General features: G+C 33.4%; 2 protein-coding genes across 6 annotated transcripts; one reads left to right on the top strand and one right to left on the bottom strand.

Moving 5' to 3' along the window:
* Positions 1-3,772: 3,772 nt before the first annotated feature.
* LOC7489863 (cytochrome b561 and DOMON domain-containing protein At2g04850) lies at positions 3,773-5,692 on the top strand. Its single transcript, XM_002302806.4, has one exon. The coding sequence runs from the start codon at positions 4,147-4,149 to the stop codon at positions 5,347-5,349; it is 1,203 nt and encodes a 400-aa protein (XP_002302842.2). The 5' UTR covers positions 3,773-4,146; the 3' UTR covers positions 5,350-5,692.
* Positions 5,693-5,929: 237 nt separating this feature from the next.
* On the bottom strand, positions 5,930-13,393 carry LOC7458263 (heterogeneous nuclear ribonucleoprotein 1). 5 transcript variants are annotated; one of them, XR_002980318.2, is made up of 7 exons: positions 13,076-13,393; positions 12,836-12,962; positions 12,647-12,695; positions 12,309-12,552; positions 10,748-11,951; positions 7,288-7,355; positions 5,930-6,258 (listed from the first exon to the last, which is right to left on the bottom strand). XR_002980318.2 is itself a non-coding variant. In XM_002301549.4 (6 exons), exons 4-6 carry the CDS (start codon positions 12,528-12,530, stop codon positions 7,342-7,344), a joined length of 1,440 nt encoding a protein of 479 aa, XP_002301585.2. In that variant the 5' UTR covers positions 12,531-12,552; positions 12,647-12,695; positions 12,836-12,962; positions 13,076-13,393; the 3' UTR covers positions 6,804-7,341. The 5 variants fall into 5 exon arrangements, 2 of the variants coding, with proteins under 2 accessions (XP_002301585.2, XP_052306374.1); XR_002980319.2 differs by having other exon boundaries at positions 5,930-6,204; XR_002980320.2 differs by lacking the exon at positions 5,930-6,258 and adding an exon at positions 6,287-6,640.
* Between the last annotated feature and the right edge of the window lie 6,518 nt (positions 13,394-19,911).

Below are 19,911 nucleotides of genomic sequence, written 5' to 3'. Positions count from 1 at the left end.
CAAACCATGCAATGCAGATTTCATGGTCGAAATTGCAAAAGTTAATTTTTCTTCCAAGTTTATATAATCTATTTATTCCTAAAATTAATTAAGTAATTTAATTCATTATTTTATATACTAATCCATATTATTTTTCTCGATTTGGCATGGATCCAAATTGTACATCAAATGGAGTGGTGATAGGCTTCATCTAGCACTATAGGCTCTATGCAAGGATGGACATAGCCTAGGTATTGTGACGTGGACAATGTCCAGGTTTTATCTTTGAGATATATATTAAGGAAATTGACTTGGTGGGCTTGGAGCTAAAGAAGGCTCAATTGTTACCTTCTTTATTTTTTGCTTGTAAGCTGAAGTAGTTTAGCTAAAAGACACTCTTTTTTTTCCTCTTGTACAGTCCAAGCATGGATTATGTTATGCAGTTTCAATAGCCAAGACCACCCTCCTTCCCGTATAAATAGCAGCCTCATAACATTATGAGAGGATTTACAATCTTCCATCTTTTTGACATTTTTGAAGTCTTTGATCTCTTGCTATCCAAAACTCTCACGCCATGCAGTTTTCAAAGCTTCTTCAGTCTCTAGATTTTGATCCTTTGCCCGGCATGCCATTCACTTGTTGTTGCTAGGACTACCAGCTCTTTCTCCCTACTTGTTTCCATCTTTCTTGATTGATAGACCGTTGATCACAGCATTAATTAATTAGTTCTCGATATCTTAACCGGCCTGCTGACAAATCATTTGGCATATTCTCAAGAACCTTCACACACACGCCACGATGAATTATAATTTAAGACTTTTAGTATTTGAGCACGCTTCATCTCTCTTGAAAAGAAAAGTTGTGATGATTAAAGATGAAAAACTCGTGCTGATCGAATTAGGATGAATTAAGTGATTCAACACGCTAATTGTATCAGTAAAATTTAAAGGGCTGCCGGCGCTCCATGCCGAACTTGCACTACGCGTCTTTGTTTCTGATCAATCTTGTGTTTCTTTCATTTGCTCTTCTATGTAAAGTAAAAGCAGACAAGGATATTAAGGAATCCAATGGCTTTTCAGTCCACCTTCGAGGACTTGTTGACCCTTTTGTGTAAAAGAAATCTCCTCGTTTTATAATTAGTTAGATAAGCTTGGGTGATGGATGCCATTAAACATTAAACAAAGCAATCAAGACCTCTTGTTCTAAATTAAACTCCATGAGTAAGTGGCAGTTCACCGACCTCCACCTTGTATATAACCAACCAGGAGGCCGGAAGTATGTCAGAAAAATCTTGATCATTCTTAGAGGAATCCCAACGTCCCAGTTCAAGGAATTAGATGAGACGACTATAATCTTCCATGCATGATCTCAGATGAGAGGAATTAGATGACCATATCGGCAGTCTTTCTAGACTTTTAGTTGATGACACGCTTTACTTGATCGATTTTTTGTTAACTCCATCCATGACACAAGACTCTGCCGTGAGTGATAAAATTATCTTACTGGATATAATAAATAATAAATAATAAAAATTCAAGTATACCCGCCCACCTACTTTACTTTTTTCTGCTGACCTAACCTTTCCAGCCATTATATTTTCTTGACAGAAAACATCATCTGATGACTTCCTCCTCGTATGCAGGTATTAATCGAAACACCAGGTCTCTCCTTGTACGAACCTACTCTCTTTTGATCTCTTCCAAGCTTCTAGCTCTCCACATAATGCTAGTTTTAAATCACTAAGCCCCATACACTTCTAGCTTCCTTGGCAAATTAGCTAAGAACAAGTCAACTTTGATTTATGGTGGAGAGGAGAATTGTTTTTCCAATGATGGCTGATCCATTCAGGAAACTCTCTTCAAGTCTGTGATGTTCCTCCCTTGCACATACTCTCTTTTAAGCCATGCATTTATAGCTCTTTTTGGTACTCGGCAACAGTTTTCCTGTTAATTTCTGGTAGGTTTATTGCTACGGCTTATTGAGTTAGTACTCGCCATTAATTGGGTTGGAAATTGAACTGTTACAGAACAGAAGCAAGGAGATATTATCATGCAAGAAGAAATAATATCTTTGAAATTCTTTTGAGGGTATTGAAATGGAATTCAAATTATAAAAAATAAAGACGAGTAAATCAGAGAGCAGAGACCCTCTGATTTGCAAATCAATTACTCTTTGAAATAGCACTGAAAATACGATTTCAAAAATACCCAATCCCATCTTCTTCTGTCCCAACATTGTAAGCGCGCGGCTCGAGAAACTCCATTCCTGTGAGAATCTCTGTTGTTCCATGCATAACATGCTTGACAGGTTGTTGACGCTGTGCAAATTCTTGGGATCAAACACAAGGTAAGAATATTCAACTTCAGGATTTGGCTTCCCCGGCCTCCATCAAAGCTTCCACGGTCCTAGTTAATGCCAGCTGTCTATCATAGCCCTCGTTAATAACTTTCCTTTCCAGTACTGTTGAATTAAATTAAATTATGATATAGAATTAAATTTCATTCCACATATAATTTGATTCCAAACAAGCTGTTAGTCCTCTCAAGATTTGTTTGATGTTTGATAATAAGGGGAAGATGGACGGATAAACTCAATATCCATATTAATATCAATGATATTAATAAATAATAAGAGTTAAAAAGGATGTCCATGTCGATCATTCATGGATTTGAACCTAGACAGACAGGTAATAATTAACATGACTTGCCAGGTTTGATGTGTTGGTTTTCGAACTTGAATAAAGATAAAGAAGCAAAGTCAAATTCGGCAGTCCAAGTTTAACCTAAGCTCATGAATTGATCTAAGGGATATTACAATTATCTTGAACCCTAATTGGAACTCAACTCAAGACAACCCAAATTTGGTCGAATAAAATCATTTGTTATGGCTTTTTATATATATCCTTTCATAAAGCAATGGTACAATATTATGATATTGTTCAAAAAGCTTCAGATATTTTTTAAAAGCTTTCACTTGGAGTAACAGACCACAATTGATTACTATTTTTATTTTTATAGAATAATATAAATTATATTTTAAGATTTTATTTAATAATTTAAATTTTTAAATTAAATTAATTTTTTAATATAATATCAGAGACAAAGAGATAAATTATTCGTGTCTTTTATTCATCTCACAAGGTTTTCTGTTTTGTATTCCAATCATCCAGTAACAATGATAGATTCCGCTTGAATTAGATATTACTAGCAATTATATAATGTTTCGAGGATGAGATCACTTTTTTTCATTAAAAAAAACACATTTGAATGTTGCAAAAGTTTTTTTAATAAAAAAATAATTATAAATTCAAAATATAACAGCATATGAGACAGCGACATCTCTTTGAAATATTAATAAGATAATATATTGAATCAATTTGGGTTAATTTGTCAAATTTACAATTTGAGTCATGAGACTGTAATGATCCTATAAAAAGCAAATCAAAATAAATCATAAAGACCAACTCTTGATTAATTTAATATTAAATAGTGAAATTTAAAAAAAAATCAAATTAAAAAAAAAACTATCCAAATCAACTCAAATTAACCTATCAATCATGTATAATCTAAGTTGTGGAGTCGAGATAAACCCATAAAAATTAGAAATTCATGAATTTCAATTTAGAAAAAAATGTTAACCTCATCATAGAAAGAGAGAATAAAATTAAAAAAATAATAATTAGAAAAAAGCAGGGGGGGAAAGAGAGTAAAGTGATGCTCGCAGTCCCGAGCTCCAGGCAAGGGATTGCTGAACCAAGATTTTCACGTATGTTGGCTTAGCTTCAAAGCCAAAGCCAAGCACCACAATATATCGAGGCCCCTCTGGGAAAAGTAATCAAGAAAATGATAGTAACTCGACATGCTGGCACAGTGACAGACTCACCATCATGCATGTATGTATCCACTACTCATAAACAAACAAGTTCTTGACGTTCTTTTCTTATCCACCGAATTAACACTTGAAATTGCCTTTCCTTCAAAGTTAAGCACAGAAATATGCTCATGGAGTGTTACTAATCATGATAACCTTCTGTCACTCTTCCACCAAAATAAAACATCATTCACCTAACACACAAATGTTAACAAAAGCTTGCTAGCTAGCTGCCTGCCTCCTCCAAGCCTGTGCCATCCTTCAGTACTCTAATTATTCCGTCAACTTTTTACTAAAATGCCTCTCCTGTTCGTCCTCCTCTTCCTCTCCTCGTATGTTCGGACTGCATTTTCTGCCCATTGCAGCACCACCACGCCCACTAAGACTTTCGAAAAATGCATGGCACTCCCTACCCAGCAAGCCTCGATGGCTTGGACATTTCATGCCCACAATGCCACCCTAGACCTCGTGTTTTTTGGTACCTTCATTTCACCTTCCGGTTGGGTGGGGTGGGGGATCAATCCTTCCTCGGCCGAAATGACCGGCACTCGTGCTCTGGTTGCCTTTCCAGACCCCAATTCAGGCCTGTTAGTCCTGTTACCTTTTATTTTAGACCCAGCAGTAAAGCTCCAAAAATCGCCACCCCTCTCTCGCCCCCTAGATATCCAGCTTCTATCCTCCTCCGCCACCCTCTACGGTGGCAAAATGGCCACTATACACAATGGCGCGGCCGTCCAAATTTATGCCACTTTCAAACTTGTAAGGAATAAGACCAAAATTCACTTGGTGTGGAACCGTGGCCTATACGTTCAAGGTTACTCCCCAGCTATCCATCCCACAACCTCCAGTGACTTATCTTCCATTGCCACCATCGATGTCTTGTATGGTTTCAGTGCTGCCCATAAAGATGATACCAGAACATTAAAGACGGTGCATGGGATCCTAAATGCTGTCTCATGGGGAGTCTTACTCCCAATTGGAGCTGTCACTGCAAGATATTTGAGGCACATACAAGCACTAGGGCCAGCATGGTTTTATGCTCATGCAGGGATACAACTCTCTGCTCTTTTCATAGGAACGGTAGGATTTGCCATTGGAATTAGACTTGGGGAATTATCACCAGGAGTGGTTTATGGCCTACATAGGAAGCTTGGTTTCGCCGCATTTTCCTTCGGAGCTTTGCAAACACTAGCACTGTTGTTTAGGCCTAAGACCACTAACAAGTTCAGAAAGTACTGGAAATCTTATCACCATTTTGTGGGGTATGCTTGTGTGGTGCTAGGAGTTGTAAATGTTTTTCAAGGACTTGAAGTTATGGGAGAGAGCAGGTCTTATGCTAAGTTAGGATATTGTCTGTGCCTCTCTACATTGATAGGAGCTTGTATAGCATTGGAAGTGAATTCTTGGGTGGTTTTTTGCAGAAAATCGAAAGAAGAGAAGCTGAGAAGAGAAAGGTTGATTGGAGGAGGGTCTGACAAGGACAGTGGGAGCCATGGTTAAGAAGTTAACCTGTGATCAGTTCCATAGAAGAAGGAGAAGAAAAATATAAAACTGGTGCGACTGGGATTTTGCATGGTGCTTTTTGTAGGCCAAGAAATTTGTTCGTTCTTCTTTTTGCATCATCTAGTTGTTAATTAATTATTTTCAGGTCTGTAAGGATGTTCTACAGAGAAATCTCTATAACTATCTATCTCAACGCCTTCCTTAAAAAAAATAGGTTTATTAAAGTGTCGCATGTAAGTCGTCGTTTCTTTAGGCTTCAGCCCCTTCTTGTACTCACGAAAAAGAAAAAGGAAGAGACACTCCCTCTCTCGACAGGTCATATCATTAAAGGCCGTTTCCAGTCCCTCTTTTCGACTTTGGGCCATTAGAAATCTCCATCTCTTCTCACCTTCATCAGTTTGGTCAGATCAAACGCACCAAAACCGAGTAATTGAGTGTTGAGGGCAACATAAAAATGGCGGTTCTAAACATGGCGTTGATTGTCTACTTTAACAGAAATACCATCCACCCGCCAAGTTATTTATCTTTTATGATCGCTGACACGCCATAAAGCCACAGGGACACTGACAAAAAAGCATAGCATCAATGAACCATTTATTAATGATAAGTTGAAAACGTTGATACAGAAGAGTTTTCTTGAGAAGCACTTTTATCTCATTATCCAAGCTTAGGTGACAAAACTGACACAAGTCCGACCAAGAGAAAAACGTACAAGACCAACATAAAAAGACCTGCCGGATTTCATGGTAGAAAGCATTCGACCAAGAAAGAATCCGACTGAATCCAGATCAAAAGCATTGCTAATGGCTCGAAATAGCCACAGGTGAATAAGATTGTACTGTGCCTGCAAAACTGATGGCTCGATAGCCACAATGTCGAGGTCAGGAATTCGATCTTCGGTTTTCTCTATGAGCATGAAGGCCATTAGACAGCATTAGAGGAATAAATCATTGTTCATTTACAGAGAACTGAAAGGGACGATCAAGCTTGAAGTGATGGGAAATGGGCAAAGAACAGTCAAAACTTAAACAAAAAACAAAAGACTATCCCAGATGAAAACGAATGGGATATCATATGATGCATGCAAGTCCATAAGCCAGGGATTGGAAAGCAAGGCATGTATGGAAACTCGGAAACATTGGGAAGCAAACGAAATAACAAGACTGACTTAAGCATAATGAGGAGACGAGAATCGGAAAATACTATTGTCTTAGCAGGAAATAATATGCAAATTGCTGTTGAAAAACTAGGAGGATCCCACTGCTGACCACTCTGAATGCACGCAATACTGCAACCACTAATTAGAATCTCATCAAAACAACGTAATCGATTGAACACTAGATAGATATCCAGTCATCAATATAACTTGGTCTAAAATGTGGCAAGACAATTTACGTATTCAGATCAAATACCAAGTTTTTTTTTTTTCAACTGTTAGCTTACAAAATATAGAAATGGAAAAAGAATAATATTATGTTGCTAACTTATTCATGGGGGACCCTAGATGGGTATCCCTTGAACGTATCACACTAGTAAAATAAACAAGAATCTGGGGGGTACAATCTGCTGAAAAATAATCCCCATTAATGGGAAGTAGGAAAAACAAGAAGACATAACTGAAAAATCCACAACTTAGCCAGAAATTACAGGGCGTAAAAAACTAGGGGGTAAAAAAAGTCTAAATCTTTTTGTATCGCCGGCCTCACCAGAGATGCATGATACAGTTCGACTATATCCCGCAAGCTGATTTTACATCTCAATCAAAGAACAGAAACAAAAAAACCTAAATTGTAACTCAAAACTCAACCCTTAACACAAAACCTTATAACTTCTATCTCTAAATTTAATTCTTCGAGCACTCCAGTTAGCTCTAGATAACCAATTTGTTTTAACTGAAATATACTAAAGAGAGGATGCATGAAATTCACAATTCACCTGAGTCACCGGAATATCTCCACTTAATATATCATGATAACTGAAATGATCCAGCTAGGCAGCAATTCCTGAAAAAAATTAGAAGAAAATCCCTCAAAATCTAAAGGTTGAGGCACAATTAAATCAATTCATCAAATTGTACCATGTAAATTTCCCTGGAATTAGTTGTCAACAAATTAAAATGGCTATGCTTTGTGCAAAAAATTTCAGTTCAAAAATTGCAGGCGAAAAAATTAAATTACACAAGGAAAACCATTGACATCAGCATGAATACTAGTGAGGCAAATCAAAGAATTTTGCGTTGTACATAATAATCATACAGATACTTGGAACGCACTCATTTCTTAGCTAAATGGATGGTACAGTACAACATAAGCAGTTCAGTCAACAACAAGATGTAGAACCACATATTTAATAGATATTTGTAACACAATGATAAAGAAAGATGCTCCAACCTAATGAATAAATGCAAAATTGTATTCATGTGAGTGGATTGTGTTACCTTTGCAACCCATCCCTCACAAATTGGTGAACTTATAATCCAGGAATTAAACTTCAAAATCAGTGAGCTTGTAATCTAGGAATTATTATTTAGAAAAGAAACCTCCTTGCTTCACTGAAAAATTTATTCTTTGAAACATCACTGACTTCCGTCTGTCTTTGTTATTCAATCTTCTTATAGGTCCCTAATCGCAGGAATTCCCAGGCCCACCATTCCCAATTTCATAATCTTCCTTATCCTTTTTACATCTTATCAATAAGCATACAAACTACAATCAATCAACAAATGTCACGTGCTCAGAACTAAAGAATGTTTTTATTTACACAATTTGATCCCTTACAACTAGTTTTTTTATTCACCTAGGTTTAATATGAAATACTATCATAGGAAGCCTCCAGGACAACATGATTACCTAAACTTGCAAATGCAGCAACTTAAGTGTGATAAATTAGTCATTTAGTCTGTTATCATTACTTGCACACATTCCAGGCCTTCTACACCATTCTATCTGAATCTTTATTTGCAAAGCATATGGTTGAACTTCTAATTCAAAATCCTCAAACCAAAATCCTCAAAATGTGGACTGGGTCAGATTCACAGGTGAAAACACCTTAGTTCATGAAACAGTTGGGTCAAAAGGGGAACCAATTGACACAAAATTCCAAGTAGACAGAAGATCTCAATATGGTATTTTTCAAGCCAACAAAGCATAAAAGAAGATTAATGCCACAATACAAGTTCATATTTAGAAGCAAGGACAACATGGTAGGAAAGCACATGAGGAATCGAGCAAGTTCTCCCTTCAATGCACAGTCATAGTGGAAATTTGAATTAACATCCAATCTTGATAAGCCTACGCTAGAGGCCAACACTGGGATCTGCCTTTTATTTTCGACATTGGCTATAAACTAACTTCCGAGGTATAATCCCACTGTTAAGATGATAATACTAGGATCGTTGAAAAATCCAAACTGAAACAGATCACTGCAAAACTTAAAGGTCTAAAATGCTAAGAAATACGAGGAAAACTATGGAGATTACAGATGCAAAATAAAAGCAATTGGAGACAAAAATAATATCGTTTAATATAACATAAAACATATGCATATTTGAAACCAATTTCCTATCCAGCATGAAACTATTGTTGTGAAAGAGAATATTATGGGAGGAAAAATAATTACACCATTTGAATTCTTTTTACTGACAAAAATTAGCAGGCACTTCAAAACAGAATGGTAAACAAAATGGAATGGAGGGAGTACAGTATGTGTAATAGTGCATAAATAATAGTGGAGAAAATTCATGGTTTTACATCATGTAAAAATCAACCACAAAGACAAAAGACTTGAAGAGGCAGAAAAAAGTTTTGTGCTAATCACTGGTGCTTTATCAATCGAGAAAAACATTTCTTGACACAGGGATATAAATTAAATCAATATCAACAAAGATACTATAGAATAGAACTAAACCTTGCTAGGTAAACATCAACTATCTACATCTCAACAATGGGAATGAGGCAAACTTGCAATAAATGCACCAGAAAGAATGAGCAATTTAATGGCAATTCACAAAGTCACGAACACATGACAAATGAAGGGAGAACATGCAACTGAAGCGAGAAATCATGCAGACAACTAAACAAAAATCAATGTTGTGTCTACTTGAGTAAAGTTTTTCAGTTTTCTTGAAAGATTTTCTAAGAAATAGAAACTAAAGAAAAGGCGTTTTCTAGTTAAGAATAAAAATTGTTTTCTTGGACGTGTTTTCTATCTCTCTATTCCTTCAGAAAACTGAAAAACATCAAAAAGTTGTTTTCCAAATTCTCTCTCATTAGAGATAAGGGCATTGTTCAGCTCACCTAATTTTTTAAGCCCCTTTCTTTTATTATTTTCAATGCAAGCCAAAAAGGACCTTATTTTATATTTTGAAAATTTTGTATTTGTAAACACATTTCCTTAATTTTCCAAGAAGAAGTCTTTTTAGAATAAATTAAGAAAACTAGAAATGGAAACTAAAAAGTATTCTAAAAGTAAACACAGCCTAAGCTTTTCTAGCCTCATTTTCCAATCAATATATGCACAGAGAACATCTTCTTTTTTCACTTTTCATATGACAATTGTGACGATAGTTTGGATTGCTCCTCTGAACCTCAAGACCAAGAATGTTAATTCATGAAAATGGAAAATGGTGATATTGAGCTCTCAGCATTATTAATAACTAAATATTCTGCACAGGGTGTGGGGGTGCCCATCCCAAAATTGTGATTAGCCCATGGTTTCTAATGAATCTACAACATAGACAAGAATTTGAGACATTTCATGTATGTATGGCGTACAAGATCATGTTCCTCACAGCACATTGAATTATTAATTACTCAGTCAACTATTGCACCAACCATGAGGTTATGTAAATTTCTACTAATCAATTGTTTGCTACATTTCATGAACTGCAAAATTAAGTTCAGACATTTGAAACTAGACACTTGAACATTATTCCTCTTACATACTGTAAAAAAGAACAAATAATGTGGCAGTTCAATGATTTGGGTTAAAGCAACACTTTCAACAATAGAAATCAACTCGTTGTTGTAGGAAGACTCCCACATCCAGCGAGTGCAAGATGAGAATCCGTGTAGTGAACAAAACGAGACATGCTATAATAGCTACCTGTTTCAAATTGATTTCTTCATGTTTCAAAAATTACAAAGGTTTTGTGTAAATCATTTGTAATTTTTTCATATCTGTACATATGCGCATATATATAGATAATGAAAAGAAAATGAAAAGAAAATGTAGACTAATCGCTTATGCTACTACTGGTTATGAAGCATACTTATCTCTCAGAACATTAGGAGCAACTTTAATGATTCAGTATGGATTTATTTGGTAATATTGAGAAAGAACTTTCAAAGAACCAGAGCAAGCAGTTGAATGGATGTACTAGACTAGGAGCTCTTACCTCTATTTGACTGTCTCTTATTAACACTATAACCATCAGCATAACCAGGAGAGTTCTGTACTGGAACATCAGAGGTGGTATTGCCGAGGCCATAACCAAAAGAACCAGATCCATCTCGCTCGGAATTTGACGGCTGCCAAGTGGGGTACCTGTAATCTGAATTACCACCATAAAGATCAGCAAATGCTCCATCAAAGCTACCATTTGATGCAGCATATGATGATGTTGGGGCCCCATTATTCCCACTATTTCTTGCATAACTACCCATGCCCTGACCAAAACTATTTTCACCACTTCCATGCCCAAAATTCAGACTGCTATTAGAAACATTATTTCCTCCACCTTGACCTGAAAGAGATGAAGAACCCCAATTAGCTCCACTGTTGCCAAAGGTGCTTCCTCCAAGGCTTCCAGTTCCAGATCCCATGTATGCATTTGAACTTGTAGAGTTGGTGTTATAATTGAGCCCCCCGTTTCCCCACAGATTTCTCGTTGCCGAGCTGAAAAATGAAGTATTTCCTCCATTACCTCCATCATATCCTACAGGTCTAGCAAGGTTATTGGTATTACCAATGTAGTAAGGACTCATTCCTCGACCATAGCTGAGATTGCTATTAAAATTTGCATCCCCCCCATAACTAGGGCTCAATGCTGGCTCAAAATTCAAACCCATTCCATAACCAGAACCAAATGGAGGGAAACCACTTCGACCACCAGCAACCAGACTGAACCTATCATCCATTCTAAGTCCATAACCTCCAACTGCACCTGGAGTATATCCCTGAGTGTAGCCATTAAGGAGGCTATTAACCCTATTTAGGCCATAGTTATATCCACCAAGTGGGCTGCGACTGGGACCGGGTGATAACTCTTTGGGAACAGCTCGCTTAACCTCAACCATTTTGCCATTCAGTTCATGAAAAGTCTTCATCAAAACTTTGTCCACTGCCTCCTCAGAATCATAAGTGATGAACCCAAATCCCCTTGGCCTCTGTGTGTTATGATCATACATCACCACAACATCTGTGATGAGCCCAAACTGGTCAAAATATTTCCTAAAGTCACTTTCTGTAACAGTGGATGCTAAGCCTCCTACAAAGATCTTTTTTGTACGCCCTGGACCAGGAGAACCATGGATGCTACCGCCACTGTTTCTGCTCAGCATGTTCTGATCATCCCTGGGAACAGCCTTTTTTGCTTCAACCTGGTGATAAACGCACAATTAGAAAACCAAGCTTAGACAGTGGGAATCTGTCAACACTTAAAGCTTAACTTCAATACATAAAAAAAAACACAAATTTGGATGATTAGCAAAACTAACACCATCAAAAAAAATAAACAGAGAGAAGGCAAGCTTTTACTCTTGGCTTGATTTGATATCTAGTTTAACACAGGAAAAGAATTTAAAAAAAAAATTCTTCAGTTAGAACACTGGACACGTGACTCGGACACGGAAATGAATTCTCCACTTTGCATGGTGCAGTATATAGTAAACTTTCTGAAAAGCATTAGCACATTGCACACAAACTTAAAGGGTCACTTTAAGGTTAATATAGTTTACCATTCTGCCATCAATGCTGTGTTTTTCTTTAATGACTCTCTCTGCAATAGATGGGTCAGAGAAGACAACAAAGCCAAATCCACGGGCACGCCCTGTGGTGCGATCCTTCATTATCACAGCCTCTACTACCTCCCCAAAAGATTGAAAATAGTCCTTGAGCCTTTCTTCATTGGTGTCCCATGAAATTCCACCAATGAATAGCTTGCCACTGTCAGATTGCATTTTTTGTTTTTCTCTTTAATCTCTACAATACAAAATATTTTTCTTAGTGAACACGAAGCCCAGAACTTCACAGATACAAATCACACTACTAATCAAATCAATAAAAAAAGGCAAACCTTTTTACACAATCGAAAGCCCGCTTCAACTCAGTAAACGTGTTTTACACTGGATCCAATCAACATCAACACGATTAACATACAATTCAATAGCAAATCAAAACCAACAAAGACCATTAACACTAAGCAGAAAATGAATGAAAGTTGTCACTATATTGAATAAGAATGCAATTCAGATTTTGGCAATACCTTTATTTAGACAATTAAGAAAAAGCACACAACAGAACTCCAATGTTTGTGTTTGACACAAAAACCAAAAACTTATCAGATCCTTCAACGATCAATCAGCCAACCAACAATCTAGAATCAATCAAGCCTGAAACAAGAGAGAAAAAACAGAAGAACCCAGAAACATCCTGGAATTCAATAAAGGTCCAAAATTTAGAAAGATCCGAATCCAAAAAAATTAAAAAAAATTATATAGCCCACCGATTAAAGAAAAGCCCAGATGGTAAATCTCATCAAAATTGATAATTTAAGATCTGAGAGGAGGCATAATGAGAATACAAATAGAGGGCATGCTCAACCTCCTCTACAATATGCCCTCCTCCTCTTCTTCTTTTGCTTCGTCTTCTACTACTTGTTTTAATTTGTGTTTATGATTTTTTATCAGCTAATGCAAATTCAGTTACCAAACAAAATTGCAAATTTATTTATACACGCATAAATTCTAGTGAGAGAAAAGGGTTATTTTTGTTTCAGAGAGGGGTTGAGGGGGAGAGAGAGAGAAGGCTATGCGGAGTCTGGTGTGAGGAATATATATAGGGAGAGGCTCAGAATGGAAGGGGGCTGATTTTCTTTTCTGTTTTTATATTTTTTAATAAAAATATTTTGAATTTTTCTGGGTTTTTTTATTATTATAATTATTTTTTACTCCTAGCCCTTTACAGTGAAAGGCAAAAATGCCTTCTTCTTCCTCAACAACCCCCCCATCCTGTAGGTTGCCCCTCTGCACTTCTACGCACTTCTACTTCTACACGCTTTGCATGCATTGGATTTTGCGGTGGGAAGATATTGTAGCGTTATTTTTTTTAGAAGTATTTTTTATTTAAAAATATATTAAAATAATAATTTTTTATTTAAAAAATTATTTTTAATATTAATAGATCAAAACATATATAAAAATACTAAAATTAATTTTAATTTAAAATATATAAAAAAATTAATTTTTTTCAAAAACTTTTTAAAAATATAAAAACAAACATTCTCTTCATCTCTATTATCGTTGTATCATCAGCCGTTTATTTTTCTGACTTTTCCAAATGCCAGAGACTAGTAAATTTTTTGACGGTTGTGATCCGTTGATGCTGGTGATGGTTGTGTTTACAAGGCATATTTTTTACCTCCTCGAGGTCAGAAGAAAAATGGAGGTGCTTAACTTTATTGGTAATTAGGCCCCTGATTTTTCTTTTAATTGTCATTTTCATTGCTTTTAGAACACACGACACATCAGCACCTTTTTTTGGGGGTAATCAAAACAGTTACCAGCCAATAACTTTTCTCTCAATTGGGTCCCCGGCTTAATTTTTTACCTTATTAAGTAAGTCCTCAACATGTCCAGGAATCCTTGTTTTGATCCCTCCATCAACAAATATACCTGGCATCATCCACAGATTGCGTGCCCAATTGAGAAAAGGTTTAGGCACATTCGTTGATGAAAGGATCCAATGAACGATTCTTGTGTACGACAGGGACTCGATTGATCAGAAACATAGATTGGGGATCCAATTGGAAATATGGTTATTTGTTGCTGACCAATATGAGGTTACTTTTTCTTTCATGTATTTTCAAGTCTTATGATGAAATTTGATTTCCGTTTAGGTACCTTTTGGGTTGCCGTTCAACTGGTTTTTTTTTTTAATTTAAAAAAAAAACATTTACTTTTGAATTAAATTTTTTTAATATTTTTAAATTATGTTGATATATTAATATTAAAAATAAATTTTTAAAAAATATATATATATTATTTTAATATATTTTTAAATAAAATATATTTTAAAAACTAATATCTCAACCAGGATATAAATAAAAAATTCACCTAGAGCGTTTAAATTTCTATTTAAATTATCAAACATTGTTCGATCTCGTACTATTAGTGACTTTTATCTGGTAAATTAATTACCATCCACAAAATATCTTTTATATATAGATTTTTTTTTCTTGAGAATATCTCATTTTTATTGATTGAGATAATTACATGAGTGTTTGGAAACGCGGTTATACTCGTATTTTTAAAAATTTAAAAAAAAAATTATTAAAAATTATTTTTTTGTGTTTTGGATCGTTTTGATGCGCTGATTTCTAAAATAATTTTAAAAAAATAAAAAAAATATCATTTTGATGCATTTCAGCACGAAAAATACTTTAAAAAACAATCGCAACCATACTTCTAAACAAACATTCAGTATGATTGTTTTTTCTTTTATATATATATGCAAATGTGATTGATTATTTTTTTTATTGAAAAGGTGATCGATTATTCTTTTTATAAGTGGTCCATCGATCTTCATATATTGTTTGGTTTCCCACATGAATTTGTCGATGCATATTTTCATTATTTCTTTGATAATCTTCCTATTAATATGTTTATTGCTTTTAAATTTTACCAACTGCCTAACCAAGCTACAGTTACCGACTAGACCGGTGTCCGTACACGGAAATGCATTATTTTCCTATTAAAATATTTAGATGATAGAAACATGTTATTAAAAAAACAAATCAACCAATAAGTTGGTTTTATTTGTGCAGGATTGCATTATTTTTCTAGTAAAATATTTAGGTGTTGGAAATTTATTTTTAAAAAACAATCAATCAATTAAATAAGTTGATTTTATTTGAATTATATTAAAAAAAAAACAATGATAGCAAATAAGAAAATATATATAAAAAAAGGGTCATGATAACACGGATAGAAAACCTTTTTTCAATAATAAAAAACAGGTTATTTACCTGATTGTGTTTAATAAATTTATTTACTAAAATTAATTTGTAATAGAAATCGATACACACATGAAATTTATTGAGTAAAAAAATAAAAAAATATATACAAGACTGTACATATTAAAAGTATTTTAAAAAATAAAGATTTAATCTATATAAAATATTAAAAAAATACAAATGAATCATAAAAAAAATTAAACCCACCCAATATAATTAAAAAATAATTGTTATTTTAAAAAGGTTAAGAAATCTAAAAACATAGAATAGATATTAAGTAAATCATAAATTTAAAAGTTATTTAAGAAAAAAAAAGGTATTAATAAAAAAGAAAAGATTCAAAAAAAAAAGGAAAAAATTTTGGTATAAAAAATGAATTTTGAAAAATTAGAGGGACCATTACCTAATAGCCAAAAAAGATGGGCACTAGAATGAACTTTGCAAACAAATTTCAAAGTCACTACATATTTTACCTGTTCTTTTCACTTAAGTTCTTTGTCTTTCAATTCAACCATCCCTCCCAAAAAAACATGCAATAAAGTGCTAATTTGAGTTTCAATTGTTTAATTATACAAATAAAAGTTCAAGGATCAAAATGAATTTTTTTAAAAAAAATCATAATTTAGATCCACGGTGATATGCAGTAAAATTGATACAATAAAACTTCAATATTAGAGTGTTTCAAGTTACACGAGAGACTTATTTTTCCAGAAGTTCATAGAGACGAGCTGAGCCCAATTCACATGTTTTAGTCTAGTTTTACAGCACACAGTAAAATGTCAGATTTCTATACGAAGTTTTCTTACGAATTCATCAGTTACAAGCTCAGGCCACTGTGAATTTCCAAGGTTCTGATGGTCTGGTGGTGGATCCTCACGTCTGAAGTTTATGCCCCGTATCAAATTAGGGTTTTTATTTATTTATTTATTTATTTATTTTGCAAACAAATGAGGATCGATGCTCGAGAACTAATGTTGCGAGCTCATGTGTGAACTTAGCCAAGATATTTCAATTATTTTATTCCCACCTTGATGCCCATTTGTTTTTCTTTTTCCATCGGTATCATCAACTGCTATTCCGACGTGGAATAACATATCATCTTAGCAATGCAAATTTGTTTGTTATTATTTCTTTAAACTATCAATCGATCAAGTTCCACCATTGGTTTTTTTTTTTTTAATGTATATAAACAATATTTTATATGACAAAGGTGTACAAGAAACCGGATAAACATGGAATTAAAAAAAAAAAAAAACATGAACAGGGAAATATTAGGTATTTGACTCGCGCTTTGCTAGTCACGGGTCGGATATTTTTTTCAACAAAATAAAATTAAATAGGTATGCATTTAATTAAATAAATTGAGAATCATATATATATCAACAAATTTTTTTAAAAAAAGTCATTGTGTATAACTAAAAACAAAAATAAACAAAGTTGGTATATGCAGATATTTGATCTCGCAATACGAGTTATATACTTAATTGTGTTCAACAACTTTATTTATTAAATTAATTTTTATTTAATCAGACGATAATAGAAATAAAAACATAAAATTGATTGAATAAAATCAATTAGAAAACAATATTATGCAAGGTTGCACGTATTATAAATATTATACAAACATAATTATTTTTCATTTTTAAAAATAAATTTCATTATATAAAACATAAAACAAAATTATAAATTACTTGGAATAATCTCTTTAGAAATTGAATACATAAAAAATAATTAAAAGAAAACCACTATTTAAAAAAGTCTTCATGAACAAATAAAAATTAAGAGAAAATGGGTATTAATTTGAATATAACTTCTAAAAAATCATGTTAACAAAATGTGTTAATTTTTTTTAAAAAAAATTATATAATTTTTTTTTGAAAGATATCAAGTGTTGTTAGGCTCTGCAAGCTAGGGCAGCGTTGGTGGCCCGTTTAAAAAGGATCCTAATTGTTTTTTTTTTAAAAAAAAAAACTTAGATGACTCATCGTTTGTTTTTCTCATATTCTGACCACTTTAGTGGCTAGAAAAACAGGGTTAACTGATTTTTTACCTATAAACACAATTTTCAACCCATTTTTGACTCAAAAAATCTTAGACACCTTGATAAATCCATAAATAACCTTAAAAACACATATTTAAACCTGAGATCAGTCTGAAACCAAAACTCTTCCCAAGCTTAGATCTGGTTTCTTAGGCAATTTGAAGGTGAAAAAATATCTAAGTAAAACTCCACTCATCAAATGAAATTTGTTAACACCATGATCGACCATTTTGGTGGCTAGAATCAGTGTCAATGCTGATTTTCTCTATCTAACACTGAAAATTGACAACTCTTTTTTCTCTCAAATCGTAAACTTAAAAATATAAAAAATAAAGTTTTGAACTAAAATTGATTTTTTAAAAAAATTTAAAAATTAAAAGGACATGATATTTATAGTTTAGAAAATATAAGGACTAGATATTGTACATTTTACCCAAAGGTTGAGAACCCCACCAAATTCCTCCGTGTTTTACACTTTGATCTCGTGTCTCTTGTTTTCTCGATATAAATTAACCTAAATTTACTTATAATTTGGTGGCTACATCCAAAAAAAATATATATATATAGTGGAAAGACTACACCTTTTAGATTTACTTGTAATATAATAATTAGGCATTAAACGAGTTAAAAATAATCGCTTTTATATATATTAGACCCGTGTAAAAGTTATATATGGAGCGTAAATATAATATTGTTGGGTTGATGTTCCTACTTTTCTAGTGGCACCCTATCCTGCTTCATGTGCACATTGATGGTCTTCCCCAGTCATGTCGCATATCTAACGCTGATAAACAATTCCGTTATAATTATTAAATTTATTTTTTTATTTTATCTTCACAAGTTATATTTGATATCATTTTACATCTTGATATTTGTTTTTCTTTGGAAGCTTTTACACATGTGACGTGGTTTTGAATATTTCAATGTTAAAGTAAAGATTTATATTACAAAATAAAATTTTAGGTTATAATTTAAAAGAGCAAGGATATTTTTTTTTCATTTTAATTGTTTAAAAGGCACAAAAAACTTCAATTTAAATTTTAAGTCTAAAAGGCACAAAAAACTTGAAGTTTAAATTTACGTATTTTTGGTATTTTTTTATTTTAAGTTTCAATTCATAAACTTTTTTTTTCCATGTTTCAGACATTAATATTAAAAAAAAAAAAAAAGTTTGTTCATTCATAAAAAAAAATATCGATTTAAAAGTCAATAGATTCGTCTTAAGAGAGAAGTTTATTGGAGCTATAATTTTGAAACTCAATCCGGCCCGCCGGGTCGACCCGGGGCTGGAACCGAGTCGGGTTGAAGAAAAAACAAGGGAAGAAAAAACCCAGTGTGACCCGGATGACCCCGCGGGTTGACCCAGAAAAACCCGTTTGCAAACCCATTGACTTTTATTTTTTTACTAAAACGACGTCGTTTTGAATTTTTTTAAAAAAAAATTGACTTGGCTGACCCGGTCAAAACTCGAAACCCAGACCTTGGACCGGGCCGGCCACCGAGCCGGGTCTTAAAACTATAATTCGAGCTGTTGTTTTCTTCAAACATGTTTAAAAAAAAGTAAATTGGTTAGGAATTGGTTATGTTTTTTTCTCTAAAGTAATTAGAGGATGTTTTAAAATTAAATTAATTTTGTTGAAGTTTCTTTGATTTTTTGAGGTATGTTTTTGGATAAAATAATTTAAAATTTTAATTTTTTGAATCTAAAAGCTCAAATCAGTGGACAACATGTCGCTTCCCATCCTATTAAAAAAAGAAAAAGAAAAAGAAAGGCAGGTGTGTAGGCCTGACTAATAGTTCTAGGTGCGCATGAGCTTTTTGCTTTTTAGAATAGCTGCGCGCGCAGGCATGGTCTTCAAGCCCAGCAGCTACTTCCATGTTTTTCTGAATGAGATTTTGACCCGCCAACCATTTACAAAATTTCTTACCTATTTTCTTTTAATTAATTGTTTTGTTTTTCAGAAGATTTCTTCAAATAAAATTATTTATATAATATTTACAAAATTATCCAGCTATACTATAATTTTTAAATAAGATTATAGCTTTCACCATATTATTATTAGCAATTATTTTATGAGTCTAATATGAAAAAAAATAAAAAGTTTATCCATGAATATTTAACGAGAATAAAATATTAATTTTATTATTATTAATTTTTTATATAGTTATCTTAAATTAATCATTCTTTTATTTTTGTATACATTCACTTAAAAATATCTAGGCTTGATTTTTAATTTTGATAAGTTCTCACTAAAAAAAACTTTGTTTATGATAAAAAAATGTGTAC

Source organism: Populus trichocarpa, chromosome 2, assembly GCF_000002775.5.
Source record: "Populus trichocarpa isolate Nisqually-1 chromosome 2, P.trichocarpa_v4.1, whole genome shotgun sequence".
NCBI classification, from domain to species: domain Eukaryota; kingdom Viridiplantae; phylum Streptophyta; class Magnoliopsida; order Malpighiales; family Salicaceae; genus Populus; species Populus trichocarpa.
Note: the sequence above shows the minus strand (reverse complement) of the source record. Positions and strands in the feature narration are given on the sequence as shown.

What these genes read in the sequence shown, in the direction of transcription:
- LOC7489863 (XM_002302806.4), top strand. Translation starts at nt 4,147, where the DNA reads ATGCCTCTCCTGTTCGTCCTCCTCTTCCTCTCCTCGTATGTTCGGACT.
- LOC7458263 (XM_002301549.4), bottom strand. Translation starts at nt 12,530, where the DNA reads ATGCAATCTGACAGTGGCAAGCTATTCATTGGTGGAATTTCATGGGAC. An exon ending in ACAGCATTGATGGCAGAATG is followed by an intron (nt 11,952 to 12,308) that starts GTAAACTATATT and finishes GTTTATCACCAG; the next exon opens with GTTGAAGCAAAAAAGGCTGT.